This window comes from Chiloscyllium punctatum, chromosome 5 (genome assembly GCF_047496795.1).
Source record: "Chiloscyllium punctatum isolate Juve2018m chromosome 5, sChiPun1.3, whole genome shotgun sequence".
NCBI classification, from domain to species: domain Eukaryota; kingdom Metazoa; phylum Chordata; class Chondrichthyes; order Orectolobiformes; family Hemiscylliidae; genus Chiloscyllium; species Chiloscyllium punctatum.
In genome coordinates, this window is record NC_092743.1 from 79,994,632 (window position 1) to 80,011,679 (window position 17,048).

The following is a 17,048-nucleotide window of genomic DNA, read 5'->3' on the forward strand; positions in this document are numbered from 1 at the left end:
ATTTGTTTAATTAATTCAGGTCTAATGAAGGGTTACACTGAAATGTTAATATCCTTGATCTCTATATCGACCAAGCTACAGGTTTAACACTAATTGAAAGACTGGTAATAGCCACTGTGGTTTGAAGATTTCTCAGTCTTTTCACAATAGAGTTGCTAGCACAGGTTAGCTCCACATAAAAATAACTCAAAGCAGTAATAAATGTTTTAATTATTAGACAGGTGCACAAACCTGCTTTTTTTTAAATTAGCAGTAACTTTAATAAAATCATTTTACACAGCAAGTACTTTATTTTCAAAAGAACATAATTAGTAATCAGATTACAAAGTGGTGAACAAAAAATGCAAACTTGTGCAAAAACATATGAATCACCAGCCACCACCATCAAGAAAACACTTTAAATATATAAAATAGCAGCAAACATCAACTGCATTTGGAAAAGAAAAACTATAAATAAGAAATTAAAAACATTCCATTGTCTAGTGACAGTTTGTACTATTCAGCTGCACTTGTCTGAGCCGCATTTGCAAGAATGAATCTTGGTGTTTATTGTTTTCCAGTGTATCCATTTAAACATCCAGTAACTAAAATATGCATTCCAGTGACTTTCCATTAATCAAGCAGTCTTATTTATACTTAGAGTAAATAAGTATGATTGCATGGTGAAATTGTCTCCAGTGATTTTGGCTATGTCACACTAATAAATACCAAAGTAAAACTCATTTTCAGGGCATACATCCTTAAAGTTTCAACTTTCATACAATTTACTAAATGTGTGCTTTATTTTTTAAAAACACAGGCATTTCTTTAAAATAGCTTAACTTGAAGAATTGGTTGTTTGGCTCATTCAATATACACACAGTTGCCAACAGTTCTTGTGCCCTTTAACACTGTAATCAATACTTTTGGCTTATAAACATCCCTTTAAAACCAGATCCAATGTCCAGTATCCACTTTAGATCAGAGATATTCAGTCATGTTTCTAGTTCTCACTGTACAAGAATTACACCGATTGCAGTCGTACACTGCATTTTGCTTATCTTGTTGCTTTGGAGGTATAAAGATAATAGGAAGTTATATTTTCCTTCAGTAAATGTTTAATTTGGTTCAACGCAGATCAAAACTTCTTATAAACCTACATTTTTGGCAATTTTAAAATGCTTCAAATATGCAAATGGTAAGAAAAATACATCTTTCCTGCTTGGCCACATAGTGGCAGCAATGAAGACTTGCTGCATAGGGAATTCATCAGATCACCCACAAAAGCAAAAATACTGCAGATGCTGGATATCTGACATAAAACAACTGAAAATAGTGTAAATTTAAGAGAGTGAGAGAGAGACAGACCGACAGACAGAGACAGAAAGAGAGAGAGGAAGAAAGGAAGAGAGGAAGAAAGGGAGAGAGGGGAAGAGAGGAGGAAAGGATTAGATCAATACCTGGAATGAGCAGATTGCCTCATGAGGTGAGGCTGTATCCTCTGGAATTTAGAAGAGTCAGAAGTGACTTAATTGAAACTTTTAAGAGCCTGAGGGGACTTGACCAGGTGTTTCTGCTTGTGGGAGAATCTAGAATTAGGTGCCGTGGTTTAAAAATGAAGGGTCGCTCATTTAAGACAGATGAGGAAACTTTCTTTTCCCCTCAGACAGTTCAGAGTCTTTGGACTTCTCTTCCCCAAAAAGCAATGTATGCAGAATCTTAAACATTTTAAGGCAGAGGTAGATAGATTCTTGATTAAAGTTATTAGGGATATGCAGGAATGTAGAGTTGAGGTTAAAAGCAGATCAGCTATGATCTTAATGAATGGTGGAGCAGGCTCAAAGGGTGGAGTAGACCACTCTGTTCCCCATATGTTCATACATATGTTAATTCTCACCTGCCCATAATTGTGCCAAGATTTAAAACTTGACAGAACTGGAGACTGAGTGGAGCTGAACTGATAAACCAGAGTTAAACTGTAGAGAGTTAGAGATGTTGTGTAATCTCCGACTAGGGGATTTCCTTTCGAACATGTGGACCAGAACATTCAAATAACCACTGAATTTACTTCAATTCCCTGCTCTTACCTAATAGTTCCAGTGGGGTTTCTGCATAAAGTACTTATCCAATTCCTTTTTGGAAATGATTATTGAACCTACTTCCACCACTCTTTCAGGCACTGCATTCCAGATTCATTTTCCCCTCATATCACCTCAGGTTCATCTGTCAATTCCTTTATTCTGTGCACTGATTACCAATTGTTATCGCATCGAAAACAGTTTTTCCTTATTTATTCTATTAAAGGATTCTGAATGCCTTTATCCAATCTTCCCATAACCATCTCAGAGTGAAGGAGAACGATCCCAAATTCTAGTATTGACGCGAGTGAAATCCTTTATACACTGTAATTGGTATTACGCAAATTAATTCCTTCTGCATCAACTCCTAAGCCTCGTCAATCTTCCTAACGTATAGTAATGCAGTGCCTACAATACTCCAGATGAGGCCTAAGTAACGTGGTTAGGATAATCTCCTTGCTTTTGTCCTCCGTCTCTATTGATAAAGCTAAGTATCCACCTGCCCTTATAACAGACTTCTAAACTCGCTATATTACACATTCAAAAGATGTAAATACACTCCCAGGTCTCTCTGCTTCTTCCTTCAATCTGTATAAAGTATCCACAATCCTGCTGAGTCAACTACCACAATTGTGCAAATTATTGGAACAAATAAACAACAGCGGTAACAGTAGCTACTAAGGGAGTGTTACACCCTATTTATCATTATTTCAAGGTGAACAAGCAATTTCATACATACACACTACTATGCAAGGTAAAATAACATTATGAAGGAGCATATAATTGAACAGAAAGAAGATACCACAAAGAAACACTGCTGTCACTGCCTACTTTACAAGGCATAAAGACACAATATTGACTGAACTCAATTTCTACCCCTCCCATCCCCATAAACACTAATACAAAACTATCTACAAATGGAGGGTTACCACATGATATTTTACAGTATCAGAAAAAAATTTGCCTGGGAAGTATAAAAAAGGTTCCTCTGATATTTGTAGTAAGTTGGACTTTCAGATTAGTTCTCAAGTTCAAACTATTTAAGACTTATCTGTAGTGCATTTAAACTTTCTCCCTAAAACTAAAGAAAAAAAAAGTAACTAGCTCACAAAATGACGTGCTACAGATGCCGTCTTCACAAAGCATAGGCTATAGTCCAAATGCCAAGACATGAAAAGCCACCAAATATATCAATCTAACATGGTCAGACATTTAGTCACCATTCTCAGAGTCTTCAAACTTGGTGATATCTGGCAATGCATGCACGAGAAGAGAAGCAGGGCTCTTGCTGCTACTGGCCCGTGGATTGTGGGGCACGAGGACAAAACTAGATTGTACTGTCTGTTCTTCAGCATAGTCGTCTCTTGGTGTTAATCTGCTTTCAAAAATAAACAAACAAACAAACAAACAAACAGTCATTAATTACAGAGTAAACGATCTCCCGTGGAGTTACATGAAGAATCAAAATGCAGTCTTAAGGTGAAGCAAATTAAGGAGAGCTGAGTGTAATTGGAAAGCCGTTATAAAATTACATATGCTGTTACATTAAAACAAAGATACTGAGTTGCTGAACAGAGAAAGAGAGTTCTCTGGAACCAACATTACCTTTAAACAGTGTGAATTTGAGGCATTCCAGATTGTAATGCAGAACAGAAGAAAATAGCGGGAATAAGAACAGAAAATGTTGGAATAGCTCAGGTCAAGCAACATGTGTGAAGTGAGAAACTGAGCTGTTTTCAGGATAATGACTTGCCATTCAGAAATCAGAAATGTAACAAGTCACCTGTGTACCCGCTTGTGTGTGTAGGCTGGAGAAGGATGGGAGAAGGATGGGAGAAAAACAGAAGTGACAGGATGGAAAATAGGAGAGTTGGTGATTCTTGACTAAGGGACAATTAAGTCCAAAATAGAACAAATAAAGAAACCAAAAATATGTCTTCATGAGGTGTGGACAGCAGAAAGATGAACCAATTATTTTTGAAACTAAAAACAAGTTTCTGACAGAAGTAAAACCAAATGCAGTGAAATAGGAAAACAAAATGAGGACAGAGATTATGGGCTGAAATTGAGCCCACAAGGCTGGACAGTGACTAATCGAAAGGTGACATGATGTATTTTGATCTTTTTGATGTTTAATAACATTACTATTGCTGAATCCCTAACTATCAACATTCTACAGATTATAATTGACCAGAAACTGAACTGAAAACCATCCAAATACTGTGCTTACAACAGCTGTTCAGAAGCTAGGAGTTCTGAAGCAAGTAACTCACTTCCTGACTCTCCTAACCTGTTTGTCATCAACAAGGCAAAGTCAGCAGTTTGATAGAGGAATGCAGTGTCAACACTCATTACCGTCTAGGACAAGGAAACTTCTTGATCAGAAACCTTCAACACTCACTCTCCTCAACATGATAGTGTGTACCATCTACAAGCTGCACTGCAGCAAATCTCTAAGGCTCTTTAGACAGCATCTTGCAAACCTCTACCACTGAGGAGGATAAGGACAGCATTTGCTTGGAACTACTAGGTGCAAATTCCCCTTGAAGAAACTCACCGTCCAGACTTGGAAACATATTACTGCTCCTTCACTGTCAAGGAGTCAAAATCCTGGAACTCCCTTACCAGTATCTGCACCTGATGGACTGCAGATATTCAAGTTTGCAGCTCACCACTTCTATCTCAAGGACAAGTAAAGATGGGCAATAAATGCTGGCCTAGCCAATGAAGACCACGTTCTCCCTGAACTAAAAAAAACTATCAAAATTGTGGGTGCAAAAGAATTTAGAAACATTTTGTGCCTCAACCTGAAGTCTGTGGGCAACACTGCCAGAAACCCAAGGATTTCTTCATATAAAATAGTAACATAGTATTTAACAAGGTCTATTTTCAGGTTCAAGAGATTAGATTAGATTACTAGATTAGATTAGGTTGCTTACAGTGTGGAAACAGGCCCTTCGGCCCAACAAGTCCACACCGACCCGCCGAAGCGCAACCCACCCAGACCCATTCCCCTACATTTACCCCTTCACCTAACACTACAGGCAATTTAACTTGGCCAATTCACCTAACCTGCACATTTTTGGACTGTGGGAGGAAACCCACGCAGACACTGGGACAATGTGCAAACTCCACACAGAGAGTCGCCTGAGGCGAGATCCTTCTTACAAAATTAAATCACATTACCTCCAAGGCGCATTTCGAACATTCCACTTGTTGGCCAGAATATGTCTGAACATGTTAACGTCGCTTATTTCATCACTTGTGCTGGTGCAAACTTTATGTACTGACAGGAAAGCAGAGAACAACTCCTTCTAACAGCATCTTCCAAACTCCGACTTCTACCATTTAGAAAAGGGCAGGAGACACATCCCCTCAAAGCTACACACTATCCTGACTTAAACTAATGATGCCATTTCTTCACTGTCATTGTGTCAAAAGCCTGGAAGCTCCTTCCAATCAAACTGTGTTACACATGGACTGCAACAGTTCAAGAAGATGGCTTAACAGCACCTATCCATGGGCAATAAATAAGGGCCTCGCAACTGACACTCAAATTCAGGAACAAAATCAAAAAGGATACTAATGTCTTTAGGCCAATTTCATGTTATACATGAGAGTAATAATGCATTTACAATGTTTAAAAGACATTTGGATAGATACATAAATAGGAAAGATTTGGAGAGATACAGGCCAGATGTAGGCCAGTTTACTTTGGAATTATGTTTGGCATGGACTGGTTGTACCAGAGTGTCTGTTTCCGTGCTGTATGGCTACACATGCGCGCACACACACACACACACACACACACACACAGTGCTACATAGTACTTGTACTCCAAGATACCATGATTAAATGAATTCTTCATTCATTTATCTTTAAGCAATACAGTATACTTTGTACTGTGGCTTAATTCAAATTACTGACTAATTTTAAATTTATTTAAAGCAAAAAGATTGCTTCAAACTAACACAGACAAGATGATTGATGTGGGCTATGCCTCCTAACTACACAAATAAATCCTTGCATTTCCTTACACAATACAGCTGAGGGATAAAACTGACCTTATGATTTTTATTTGCCAAGCAGCAGGCAACATAAGAAGCAGAGACAGATAAGTCTATTTTGAAGTGTCTTTAATAGATAGCTCGTAAGCCGCAGGAGTGTTTTCTGTCTGAGAAAAGCAAATAATTTCAAAACTGATTCTTAGAGCGGATTGTCTACTGATCAACACAAGTGAGTGCAAACCCTTACAAAATGAGAAGTCATTTTGGAATAAGATTTTTCCCCATAAGGTTGAATTCCCACCTTGCTAATAACTTAAAGCAAGTTCCACTGCATTTTACAACCCTCATCATAATCATTAAACTACATAGTAAACCACTAGTTTCTTACCGTCCATCTGGAACCCTCTGCAAGCCTTCAGACTGGTTGCTTACTCTGCCAGATACGCTTCCTCCTTTACTCCTTTTCTCTGGAAGGTCAGTAGTCACCCCGTGTCCAGATAAACTGAGAGAAACTTGTTCCCCGGTGGATGCGTTCAATGCAGTCGCGATAGCAGGGAGGAAAGCATCATGCTCACTGATTTCAAGGAAAGGTTTAGCCTCAGAAAATGTTGCTTCACCAAATGATTCGTGATTGGTTGCAGGCAAAGTTGATGTCCCATGATTTGCCATGCCGGTAGTAGATGTTCCCATGGATTTAGAGATTACCCTGAGTTTATGGGAACTTGATTTGTGCTTCTTCTTGTGCTGAACTTTAGAATTGTGCTTCAGGAAAAATTCACAGGACTCCTGCAGCACTCTCCGACTTTCGGTAATAGGGCTAAGAAGATGGGAGAAAAAGAATATTCAGAAAAAGATCCGACTAATCGCTGAAATTTTCACTTTTAATATTTGCTGTGGACAGGATAGTATGGTTCTGGACTAGGAATGCTGAGGTCAAGATTCAAATGCCAACATATACCCTGTATCGATAAAAGGGAATTCAATAAATTTGTGGTCTAATCACAGAAATAGTGACTATGAAAAATCTGGATTGATTTAACAAAGACAATTTAATAGCATTCTTCAACTCCTTTAACAGTAATAAACTATCCCTAAGAATAAATGTGGTACATAACATAACATATGGCATTTAGCATGCTTGTTTTCATTGCTCAGTCCTTCGCAATTAGGAGTGGAAAGTCATGTTGAAGTTGTACAGGACATTGGTGAGGCGTCTTCTGGAGTACTGTGCCCAGCTCTGGTTGCCCAGTTATTGGCAGGATATTAAGCTGGAGAGGGTTCAGAAGAGATTTACCATGATGTTGCAGGTATGGAAGGTTTGAGTTATAAAGAAAGGCTGGATAGGCTTGGACTTCTTTCACTGGAACATAGAAGGTTGAGAGGTGGCCTTATATAAATTTATAAATTCATGAGGGGTGTCGATAGGGTTAGTAGTGGGTGTCTTTTCCCTAGGATGTGGGATTTCAAGACACATTTTAAGGAGAGACGAGAGAGATATTGAAAAAGACAATGGGGCTTTTTTTTTTACACAGAGGGTGGTTTGCATGTGGAATAATCTTCTGACGAAGTGGTGGATGTGAGCATAATTGCAACTTTTAAAAGACATTTGGATAAATATATGAATAGGAAAGGTTTGCAGGGATATGGACTAGGAGTAGGTAGGTGGGACTAGTTTCGCTTGGGATTAAGTATGGTATGGACCAGTTGAACGGAAAGGCCTGTCTCCCTGCTGTATGACTCTATGTTAATGCCATTTTGAAACTGATTTATGCTCAAAAACAGCCTTCTCTCTCACACAGGGGAAATGTCTAGTTTCTCCCAGATACTTCCCATGGCTGAACACCAACCCTGCATTTTGCTCTTTAAGTCCCCCAGCATCTGCAAAATATCTCCTTCCCTTCTGATACTACCCACACAGAACCTTCCTCATTTAATGGGAGTATTCTTAAAGAAGAAATTGAAAGTCAGTCTTACTCTCGCTTGTGGGCACTGTGAAAAAAATTGGCCCATTCAGAACATGTTTTTCTACTGCCAACCCAGAAAACTGCTGGTATACCAACAATTAGAGTCATCAAGTATTTCATCATAAAGAGTGACAGGTCCGGCCTGATCAAGGTTTCCACCTATATAAAAATAAACAAGCGGAACAAATTAATGCATTAAATTACTGCCCAGTAGGCAATGTAAGCAATGTAAGTAAAACTATGTACCATAATGCTAATGGAACAAGTCTTAATCAAGTTTACAAAGTGTAATTTATTATTTATCTGTAGAAAATATCCTCTCATTGTTCATTGTACAAGTAAGCTACATACAATGTACTGTGAATATCAGACACTGGAGTTTCTGTACAGGTTCTTCCTATTTTCTTCCGAAAGCTTTAAAGTAATTTTGAGATATGGCACAACTAGCTGTTTGTACATTTCTCCAGGACTTCCTTGAGATGGAAAATTATTACTTTATTAGTGCTTCATAAACTAAAGTTGCTGTTGCTGTCAAAGAGATAATGGCAGATAGATAGAAATCACCTCACCCCTTTTGGGAAATTCTAGCCCCAGGTCTCTGTGGCAGCTCCAAAGAAAATGGTTGACAATTCTCACAAACCTGAACACACAATCAGTAGACAGACTAGAATATGTTAGTTACAGTAATGAAATTAGCATTCTAAAATAGCAAGCTTAATCTCTTAGGTTTTGTTTTTCTCTTCTAATCCTTTGACGTTCATATACTGTACATAAAAGTCGATCTCATGTAAAAGTTGATCCCCTATTTTTGGCCAAAAATCTGGAATTTTTCATATATCTCATGCAAAAGGTTGACCCTAGTTCTTCACAGATAACAGATCAACATTTATGAGTCAAGGTATTATCCTGCACATAAATGTTACGATAAGGAAATTAATTTTTTTTGTACTGTTGTGTTTCGACGTACAATTCACATCAATTTGACGCAAAAGTTTAAGACACATTAGGTCAGAGACAGGTAACAACCTCCCTCTGTGTGCAGCACAGCTGGGTTCAGTTTCCCTGTAGCACTCATGGAATACTGTCATATACCTAGCTGAACAGTGTGATTTTGCAGGATTTTAACAAACTTTTATTTATGACATGTTTAATTTAAGATTAGATTCCCTACTGTGTGGAAACAGGTCCTTTGGCCCAATCAGTCCACACTGACCCTCCAAGGAGTAACCCACCCAGCTAGCCCCATTTCCCTCTAACTAATGCACCTAATGTAGCTTGTAATTGTAATTTAAAGCCACATTATATTTCTAGTTAAATTTTTATATGTATAAATAAAAGATTAATCTAATCTAATTGCTAATTCATTTTTATTTCTATTGTCTTTATCTGGTGATTAGCATACTTTCCTGTCTTTTACTTTTATTTGTTTAGAGATCAGTTGGGCTTCTGCTACTGATATGGTATTTTGGACTGTAGCATGAATTTTAGCCCCTCAAAAGTAGTATCCATGTAATAGTTGACCCAATAAATTTAACGTTAAAAATGATCTAATAAAATTTGACTTTTACATGAGTACACACGGTAGTTATGGCAAAGTAATTTGACACCTTTTTAAATATGGTAAATTTGTTGCACAAAAAGCACAATGTCAAATGGCAAGAACTGAAAAGTGCTGAAGGTGACCACCAACCCCTTTCCTACCCCATGGAGTCAGCAGCATTCTCGCCTCTAGAATTACAATGACCTTTTCTTCTGTGGAAAATTACTGTATAGCAAGTTGCTGGCAGGCCATATAGTTGTGGATCACAAAAATGACACTGGAGCACTTTCAGCATAAACTAACTAGGTGGCGATCATTTTTACTCTTAGCTCCAGGTATGCTAAGGCCCAATAGTAATGTCACAATCTAAGCCTATCTCAGAAAGTAATGCAGGTAAACCCTGGATAAAAACAAGGACTTTTTACACCTCTAGAATACTGTCATACCTTACATACCTCTGCCAAATAGTTATTTGAATATTTATGTCATTTTTAAATATATAAAGTTTAACTGAGTCCAAACATTCCAAAATAATTCCCAAGTATAAAATAAAATTATATTGGCACTAACACTTGTTTAAAGAGCTGTAACTGAAAATTAGCTTTTAATTGCCTCAGCAACCTCGGAAATATAGTGAAAGAAAGCAGAATTCTGTGTAATTAAAATGTTAGAAATATAGTTTCTAACAAAATAATCTATGCATTACATAATATAAAAATAAATATTTTCTTATATAGAAGTTCAGTTTGTGAAATATGACTTGCAATTAAACATGGCATAACACTTACCACTGAAAATTCAAATGCACAAGTCCATATTAATTTAAATAAATATTTAACAAACTATATTCCAAACATAACTGACACTTGTCAGTTTAAAAATCTGATTGCAAATATAAATTGCATAGTTTAAAATTTGATTTGCATCCATCCCCATAACATACAAGCATATAAAACCGTAAATGTGCGCGGCCACCACAACCATTCCTACATTCCTGAAGAAATAGGACAGAGATTATTTCCATATCCAAGATGGTTTGCACAAAAGGTGGTAAAATCCTGATGAGGTTCCATTTGATAATCAGGATTTAATTAAGAATTCGAAATTGCTGTTCAGGTACCATATTATGCCATAGTACACTGGGACTAAAACAATTCAAAGTTCTTTGTAATAACAAAACTAACTCCCAAAGATGAATGTTAAGTGTGCCAGAATACCTACCCCTCTACTCAATGTATGCTAACGTCTTGACTCTTGCTCAAAACCAAAAGAACAAGAGAAGTTGGTAAAAGAATAAATATGGCTGAATCAAATGATCAAGGCATGTCAAGTAATCCAAAACGGTCACTTACTTCAACTACCAACAAACTATAATTAGAATACTGCAACACAGTGGTGCCTACCCTGCATTTCCCCAATGCTTGCCTCTGTATGTACATTTTGAAAGAAGAATTGCATTTACATAGTGCCTTATCACTGCATGATGTCTCAAAAGTATTTCACATTCAGTAAAGTGCTTTTGAAAGTTACTCACTTGTGTAATGTAGGAAACACAGTGTCACAAACAGCAAAGTGCTACATACCAGATGATCCAGGTTTTTAAAATGTTGATTGAGGGATAAGATGTGGCAGAGACACTAGGAATACATTTCCTGATCAAATACTAAACAATGTAATGGGATCCAACTGAAAGGGCAGCATGGAGGTCAGTTTAATGTCCCATTTGAAAGATGGCAATTCTGACAGCATAACACTCCCTCTGTACTGCACTGAAGCACAGCCTAGATTGTTGGATTAGGACAATGTTATGATTCGGAGTTGAAGATACTACCAAATGAGCAATGGCAGACAGGTCCTGAAGAAAATGTACCATGAACATGCTTATAGATTAAATTTAGCCTGTGGAACTTGTGATTATGCCATTGGTAACTGGCCACCTAGCTGCCATCTTAATACGCATCCATGTCAGAACTAAAAATCTCAATTACTAGCTGTTCACTGAATACAGAAATATAAATTTACTGAAAACAATAATGTGCAATGAATTACAACAAGAATTCAAAAGTATAGAAAACATGTCAAAATATGCACTTTCTGAATGTACCTGATTGGGGCATGGGATAGGATAATCTTGACAGTAATCATGAACCCATGTTGTTTCCCAAGTTGTCCGAAGGGTTTGCTCATAAATATAGCATCCCAGAAGCCCAACTAGAGGCACCAAGTACAGGCCGCTAAAAACTCCAATTCGAATCATGAATTTCTTCAGCTTCTCTTGATTTCGTCCATCATGTTGGATCACCTGTCGCACGTGATTCAAGGAAATAATCCCTGCCAACAGAAGGGACAACCCCACCACCACACAGAGGCACAATGGTGTCAAGATAAAATAACGCAAAGCATTCAAGTCGTACAACCCAACAAAGCACACACCACTGATATTGTCGCCTTCCACTTTGTTCAAGGCAAGCAGCATTATTGTGAATATCCCAGGTATTCCCCAGGCAACAGAATGGTACCACAACGCTTTCTGTTCAATAGCTTCACAACTCCACTTCAGTCCTGCTGCTAGGAACCATGTTATGGTTAGGATTACCCACCAAACAGTACCTGCCATAGTAAAGAAATATAATAACATGAAAAGGATGGTACACCCTTTGCTCTGTGCTCCTATGACAACTGTTTCCATGGCTCCCAGTTTCTCATCTGCCTTGTTGCATACTATATTATTACCAGCAACAAAACCTACAAAATACATGAGAGATACTATGCTGTAACATACTGCGTAGAAAATGATTGGCCGCTCAGGATACCGAAATCTTCGAACATCGATAAGGAAAGTCAGGAATGTAAAGAGAGTTGCACATAGACAAAAGATGGAAACAACTCCAATGAAACATTTAGCAAAGCTTAGTTCATCTTCTTTGAAGTACATGTTGGGGCATGGTGGCAAACAGTCATCTACACCAAGAAATGAACTGCCATGTCCAGTAGGGGTCTTCAGGGGCCGTGGACACCAAAACCCATAATCTTTCACAATTGTTTGCGAAGTCTTCTCTGTTATCGATCTTGAGGTTGGAGTTACTGCAGAAGACTGCTGGCCATCAACACAATCTTCTAACCTTAAAATAAAAATTCATATCAACCTCCTCTGAAAGATCAAGTTAAAACTCAAATTATGCTCATTTTCTAATGTATCAGCAGAAATATTCTACACTTTTCTATTTTGCACCTATTTTAGTTACTCCTCAAACTGACTATTCCTGTTGAGATTATGAGAAACCACCTTGTTATCGAATTTATATTTTTAATTCTATATAGTCATTACCCCAAACTGACAAATTTTAAATTTGTAGTGCAATTTAACTTTCCTTTACCCGAGGTCTCACCAGTCAGAAAAGCTGACAATAAAAACTGACCAGACTGAAGTCAGATAATATGATTCCTTCATGGAGCAAGCTGCAACTCTGATTATCAACAATCCAGCAGTTTATATACTGTACTTCTGTTTCAAGTCTATAGCAAATGCAAGGCCAACTCAATCCTATTGCAATATAATCCAAATTGAATATATTTAATGTAGTATATCATTATTTGTCTCCTTTTATTTTTACAAAGTGACATTCAGAACAGTATTTGACCTTAATAAAGCTTGGAGGCTTAACAACACTTTCCAAATTCAAGACTGCTATACCCTAGAAAGACAAGGACAACAGATATATAGGAACACTATCACCTGCAGGTTCTTCTCCAGACAACTCATCTCCCTGACTTGGAAATGCCTTAAGAGTAGGTGTACAGTGGGATGGAGGGCATGTAACAAAGGCAGTATATTAATCAAGAGTGACTTTAATCTTCACATGGATGGGATAGTCAGATTGGTTAGGAGGCAGTAAGGAAGAATTTGTAGAATGTAATCTAGAGTTTCCTAGTATAATATGTTATGGATCCAACCAAGGATCAGGCTACTTTGGATCTGGTGAGGTGTAATCAGGCACGTTCAATAAACGATAGCAGAATAAAAGATCCCTTTGGAAACAGTGATCACAACATGTTAGAATCTAGCATTCAGTTTGAAAAGGAGGAACTTGGACCAGAAACACTGTGCTAAACCTAAATAATCATAATTACAAAGGAATGAGAGCAGAATTGGCTCAAGTGGACTGGGGAAGGAGCTTTTCAGCAAAAAGGTTGAGGACCAATGTCAGATGCTTAAGAAAACAGTTCATGGCTCACAGCAAAAGACATATTCCAGTGAAGATTAGATTACTTACAGTGTGGAAACAGGCCCTTCGGCCCAACAAGTCCACACCACCCCACTGAAGCGCAACCCACCCATACCCCTACATCTACCGGCAATTTAGCATGGCCAATTCACCTGACCTGCACATCTTTCGACTCTGGGAGGAAACCGGAGCACCCGGAGGAAACCCACGCAGACACGGGGAGAACGTGCAAACTCCACACAGTCAGTCAGTCGCCTGAGGCGGGAATTGAACCCGGGTCTCTGGCGCTGTGAGGCAGCAGTGCTAACCACTGTGCCACCGTGCTGCCCACAGAATTCTACAAATGGGATAAGCCAACCATGGTTAACCAGGGAAGTTAACGATTGAAAGAAAAAACATACAATGTGGTAAAGTTTAGTAATAAACCAGAGGATTGGGCAAATTTAAAAAACCAATAAAAGGCAACCAAAACATTAATAAAAAGGGAGAAAATAAGCTTTATGGGTAGACATTCAAATAATATCAAGATGGACTGTAAGAGTTTCTAGAAATATAAGGAAGAGAGAAGCCAAAGTGAACATCAGCTCCTTAGAGAAGGAGAAATAATAATGGGGAAGCAAAAACGGCACAGCAGTTACAAAAATACTTTTTATCAATCTTCACAGTAGAAGACGCTTACAGGATTCCAAAATTATGAAATATTGAAGAAACAAATGGACAGGAAATAAAACACAATAATCACCAAAAGAAAATTGACTAGGGAAACTATTGAGATTAAAGACTGAAAAGTTGCTGCGATCTGGATGGGATGCATCCCAGGATTTTAAATTAAGTAGCTGCAGAGAGAGTGGATGCACTGGTAATAATCTTCTAGGAAACCTGAGATTCTGTAACAGTCCCAGAGGACTGGGCAACTGCCAGTGCAACACATTTATTTAAAAAGGGAAAAGGAGCCAAAAGTTCACTTAATGTCTGTTATTATGAAAATGCTAGAGTATATTATGAAGAAAGTAACAGCAGAACATTTAGAAATGCATAATATGTGACCGTGCCTTCATGAAGGGGAATATTATGCCTGATAACTTTACTAGAATTCTTTGAGGTGGTAACAAGCAGGATATATAAATGAAAAGCAATGGATGTAATATATTTGGATTTTCAGAAAGGTTTTGATAAGGTACAACGTGTCAGGTTCTTGATAAGAGCCGGTGATGTTGGAAGTAGTTGAAAGATTATGAGTTTTGGTGTCCATGGATCGAGGATTGGCTGATAGAAGACAGAGTTGGGATAAGGGGTGCATTTTCAGGCTGGCAGCTTGTATCTAGGAATGCCACAAGGATAAGTGCTGGGGCCATAACTGTTTACATATACATTAATGACTTGGATATGAAAAGTGACTTTCCTAAAGCTGAGTTTGTGGATGATACAAAATAGGCGGGAAGGCAAACAGTGAAAATGATACAAAGCCTGCAGAGGTATGTTGATAGGTTAAGGGAATGGGCAAAAACTTGACGGATGGAATATAATGTTATGCATTTTTTCAGAAAAAGAGTCAAATGTTATTTAAATAGAAAACAATTGTAGAAAGCTATAGAAGAGAGAGAGATTTGGAAGTCCTCCTCCATGAATCAGAAAAAGCCAACGTCTAAATTCAGTGAGTAATGGGGATGACAAATAGAATGTCAGCTTTTATTTCAAAGGGAATGCAACATAAAATTATTGAGTTTTGCGAAAATCCATACAAGGCAAAGTTCAGACCACAGCTTGAATACTGCAAATACTTTTGGGCCCCTTATCGAAGGCAAGATACACTGGCATTGAAGGTAGTCCAGCAAGAAAGAAGGTTCTTGAAGCTGATACCAGGTATGGGTGAAACGGTCTTACGAGGAAAGTTTGAGTAGATTTGGCCTGTACTCTTTGAAGCTTCGTATGATGAAACGCAACTTTATTGAAGCATACAATATTCTTAGGGACTTGTCAGGGTAGATGTGGAAAGGTTGTTTCCCCTTGTGGGACAGTCTAGGACAAAAGGGCATAACCTCAGAATAAGGGGTCACACATTTGCGAGAGAGAGAGAGCACGAGAGAGAGAGAGAGAGAAAAAAAGAAATGAGGAAGAATTTCTTCTTTCAGGGTTGTGATTCTATAGAACCTTTAACAACAGAAGGCTGTTCATAGAATTATAGAATCCCCAGTGTGGAAACAGGCCATTCGGTCCAACAAGTCCACATCAACTCTCCCAAAAGCGCTCCACCCAGACCCATCCTCCGACCCTATCCATGCAACCCTGCATTTCCTGTGGCTAATGCACCTAACCTACACATTCCTAAACACAATCAGCAATTTAGCCTGGCCAATTAACCTAACTTGCACATGTTTGGACTGTTGAAGTTGGGTCATTAAGCATATTCAAGACAGAGATATTCAGATTTTTAGTCAGTAAGCAATGAAGGGTTATGGGAAAAAGGCAAATTAAATGGAGTTGAGGATTATTAGATCTGCCATGATCTCACGGAATACCAGAGCAGATTCTATGGGCTGAAATGCCTACTTCTGCTGCTATGTCTTATGGTCTATTACTTCTGGTCTTATATCCACTGTTCCTTCAGTGTTGCTGGGTCAAAGTCCTGGAACTCCTTCTCCAACAGCATTGAGTTTACCTAAACCAAAAGGATTCCGGACCAAGGGCTCATGCCCGAAACGTCGATTCTCCTGCTCCTTGGATGCTGCCTGACCTGCTGCGTTTTTCCAGCAACACATTTTAAGGTCTAAACCAAAAGGATTGCAAAGGATCAAAGTGATAGTTCATTACCACTTTTTCCAAGGGTGATAGTCACAGGTGAGGTGCCGGAAGACTGGAGGTTGGCAAACGTGGTGCCACTGTTTAAGTAGGGCAGTAAAGACAAGCCAGGGAACTATAGACCGGTGAGCTTGACGTCAGTGGTGGGCAAGTTGTTGGAGGGAATCCTGAGGGACAGGATGTGCATGTATTGGAAAGGCAAGGACTGATTCGGGATAGTCAACATGGCTTTGTGTGTGGGAAATCATGTCTCACAAACTTGATTGAGTTTTTTGAAGAAGTAACAAAGAGGATTGATGAGGGAGAAAATAAGCTTTGAGGGTAGACATTCAAGTAATATCAAGATGGACTGTAAGAGTTTCTAGAAATAGATGTGATCTATATGGACTTCAGTAAGGCGTTCAACAAGGTTCCCCATGGGAGACTGTTTAGCAAGGTTAGATCTCATGGAATAC

The 17,048-nt window shown here is 38.4% G+C and overlaps 1 protein-coding gene across 7 annotated transcripts in view; it reads right to left on the reverse strand.

The window, feature by feature from the left end:
* Positions 1 to 270: 270 nt before the first annotated feature.
* LOC140477184 (frizzled-6-like) overlaps positions 271 to 17,048 on the reverse strand; it is a 54,900-nt gene continuing 38,122 nt past the window's right edge. For 5 of the 7 annotated variants that reach the window (XM_072570629.1, XM_072570627.1, XM_072570628.1 and 2 more), the window contains exons 4-7: positions 11,673 to 12,690; positions 8,039 to 8,187; positions 6,453 to 6,881; positions 271 to 3,432 (exon numbers count right to left, since the gene is read on the reverse strand). In XM_072570629.1, coding sequence (XP_072426730.1) covers positions 3,270 to 3,432; positions 6,453 to 6,881; positions 8,039 to 8,187; positions 11,673 to 12,690 — 1,759 coding nt within the window. In that variant the 3' untranslated portion in view covers positions 271 to 3,269. Of the gene's footprint in view, positions 3,433 to 6,121; positions 6,232 to 6,452; positions 6,882 to 8,038; positions 8,188 to 11,672; positions 12,691 to 17,048 lie in introns of all 7 variants that reach the window. The other 2 variants (XM_072570632.1, XM_072570633.1) reach the window with 2 other exon arrangements.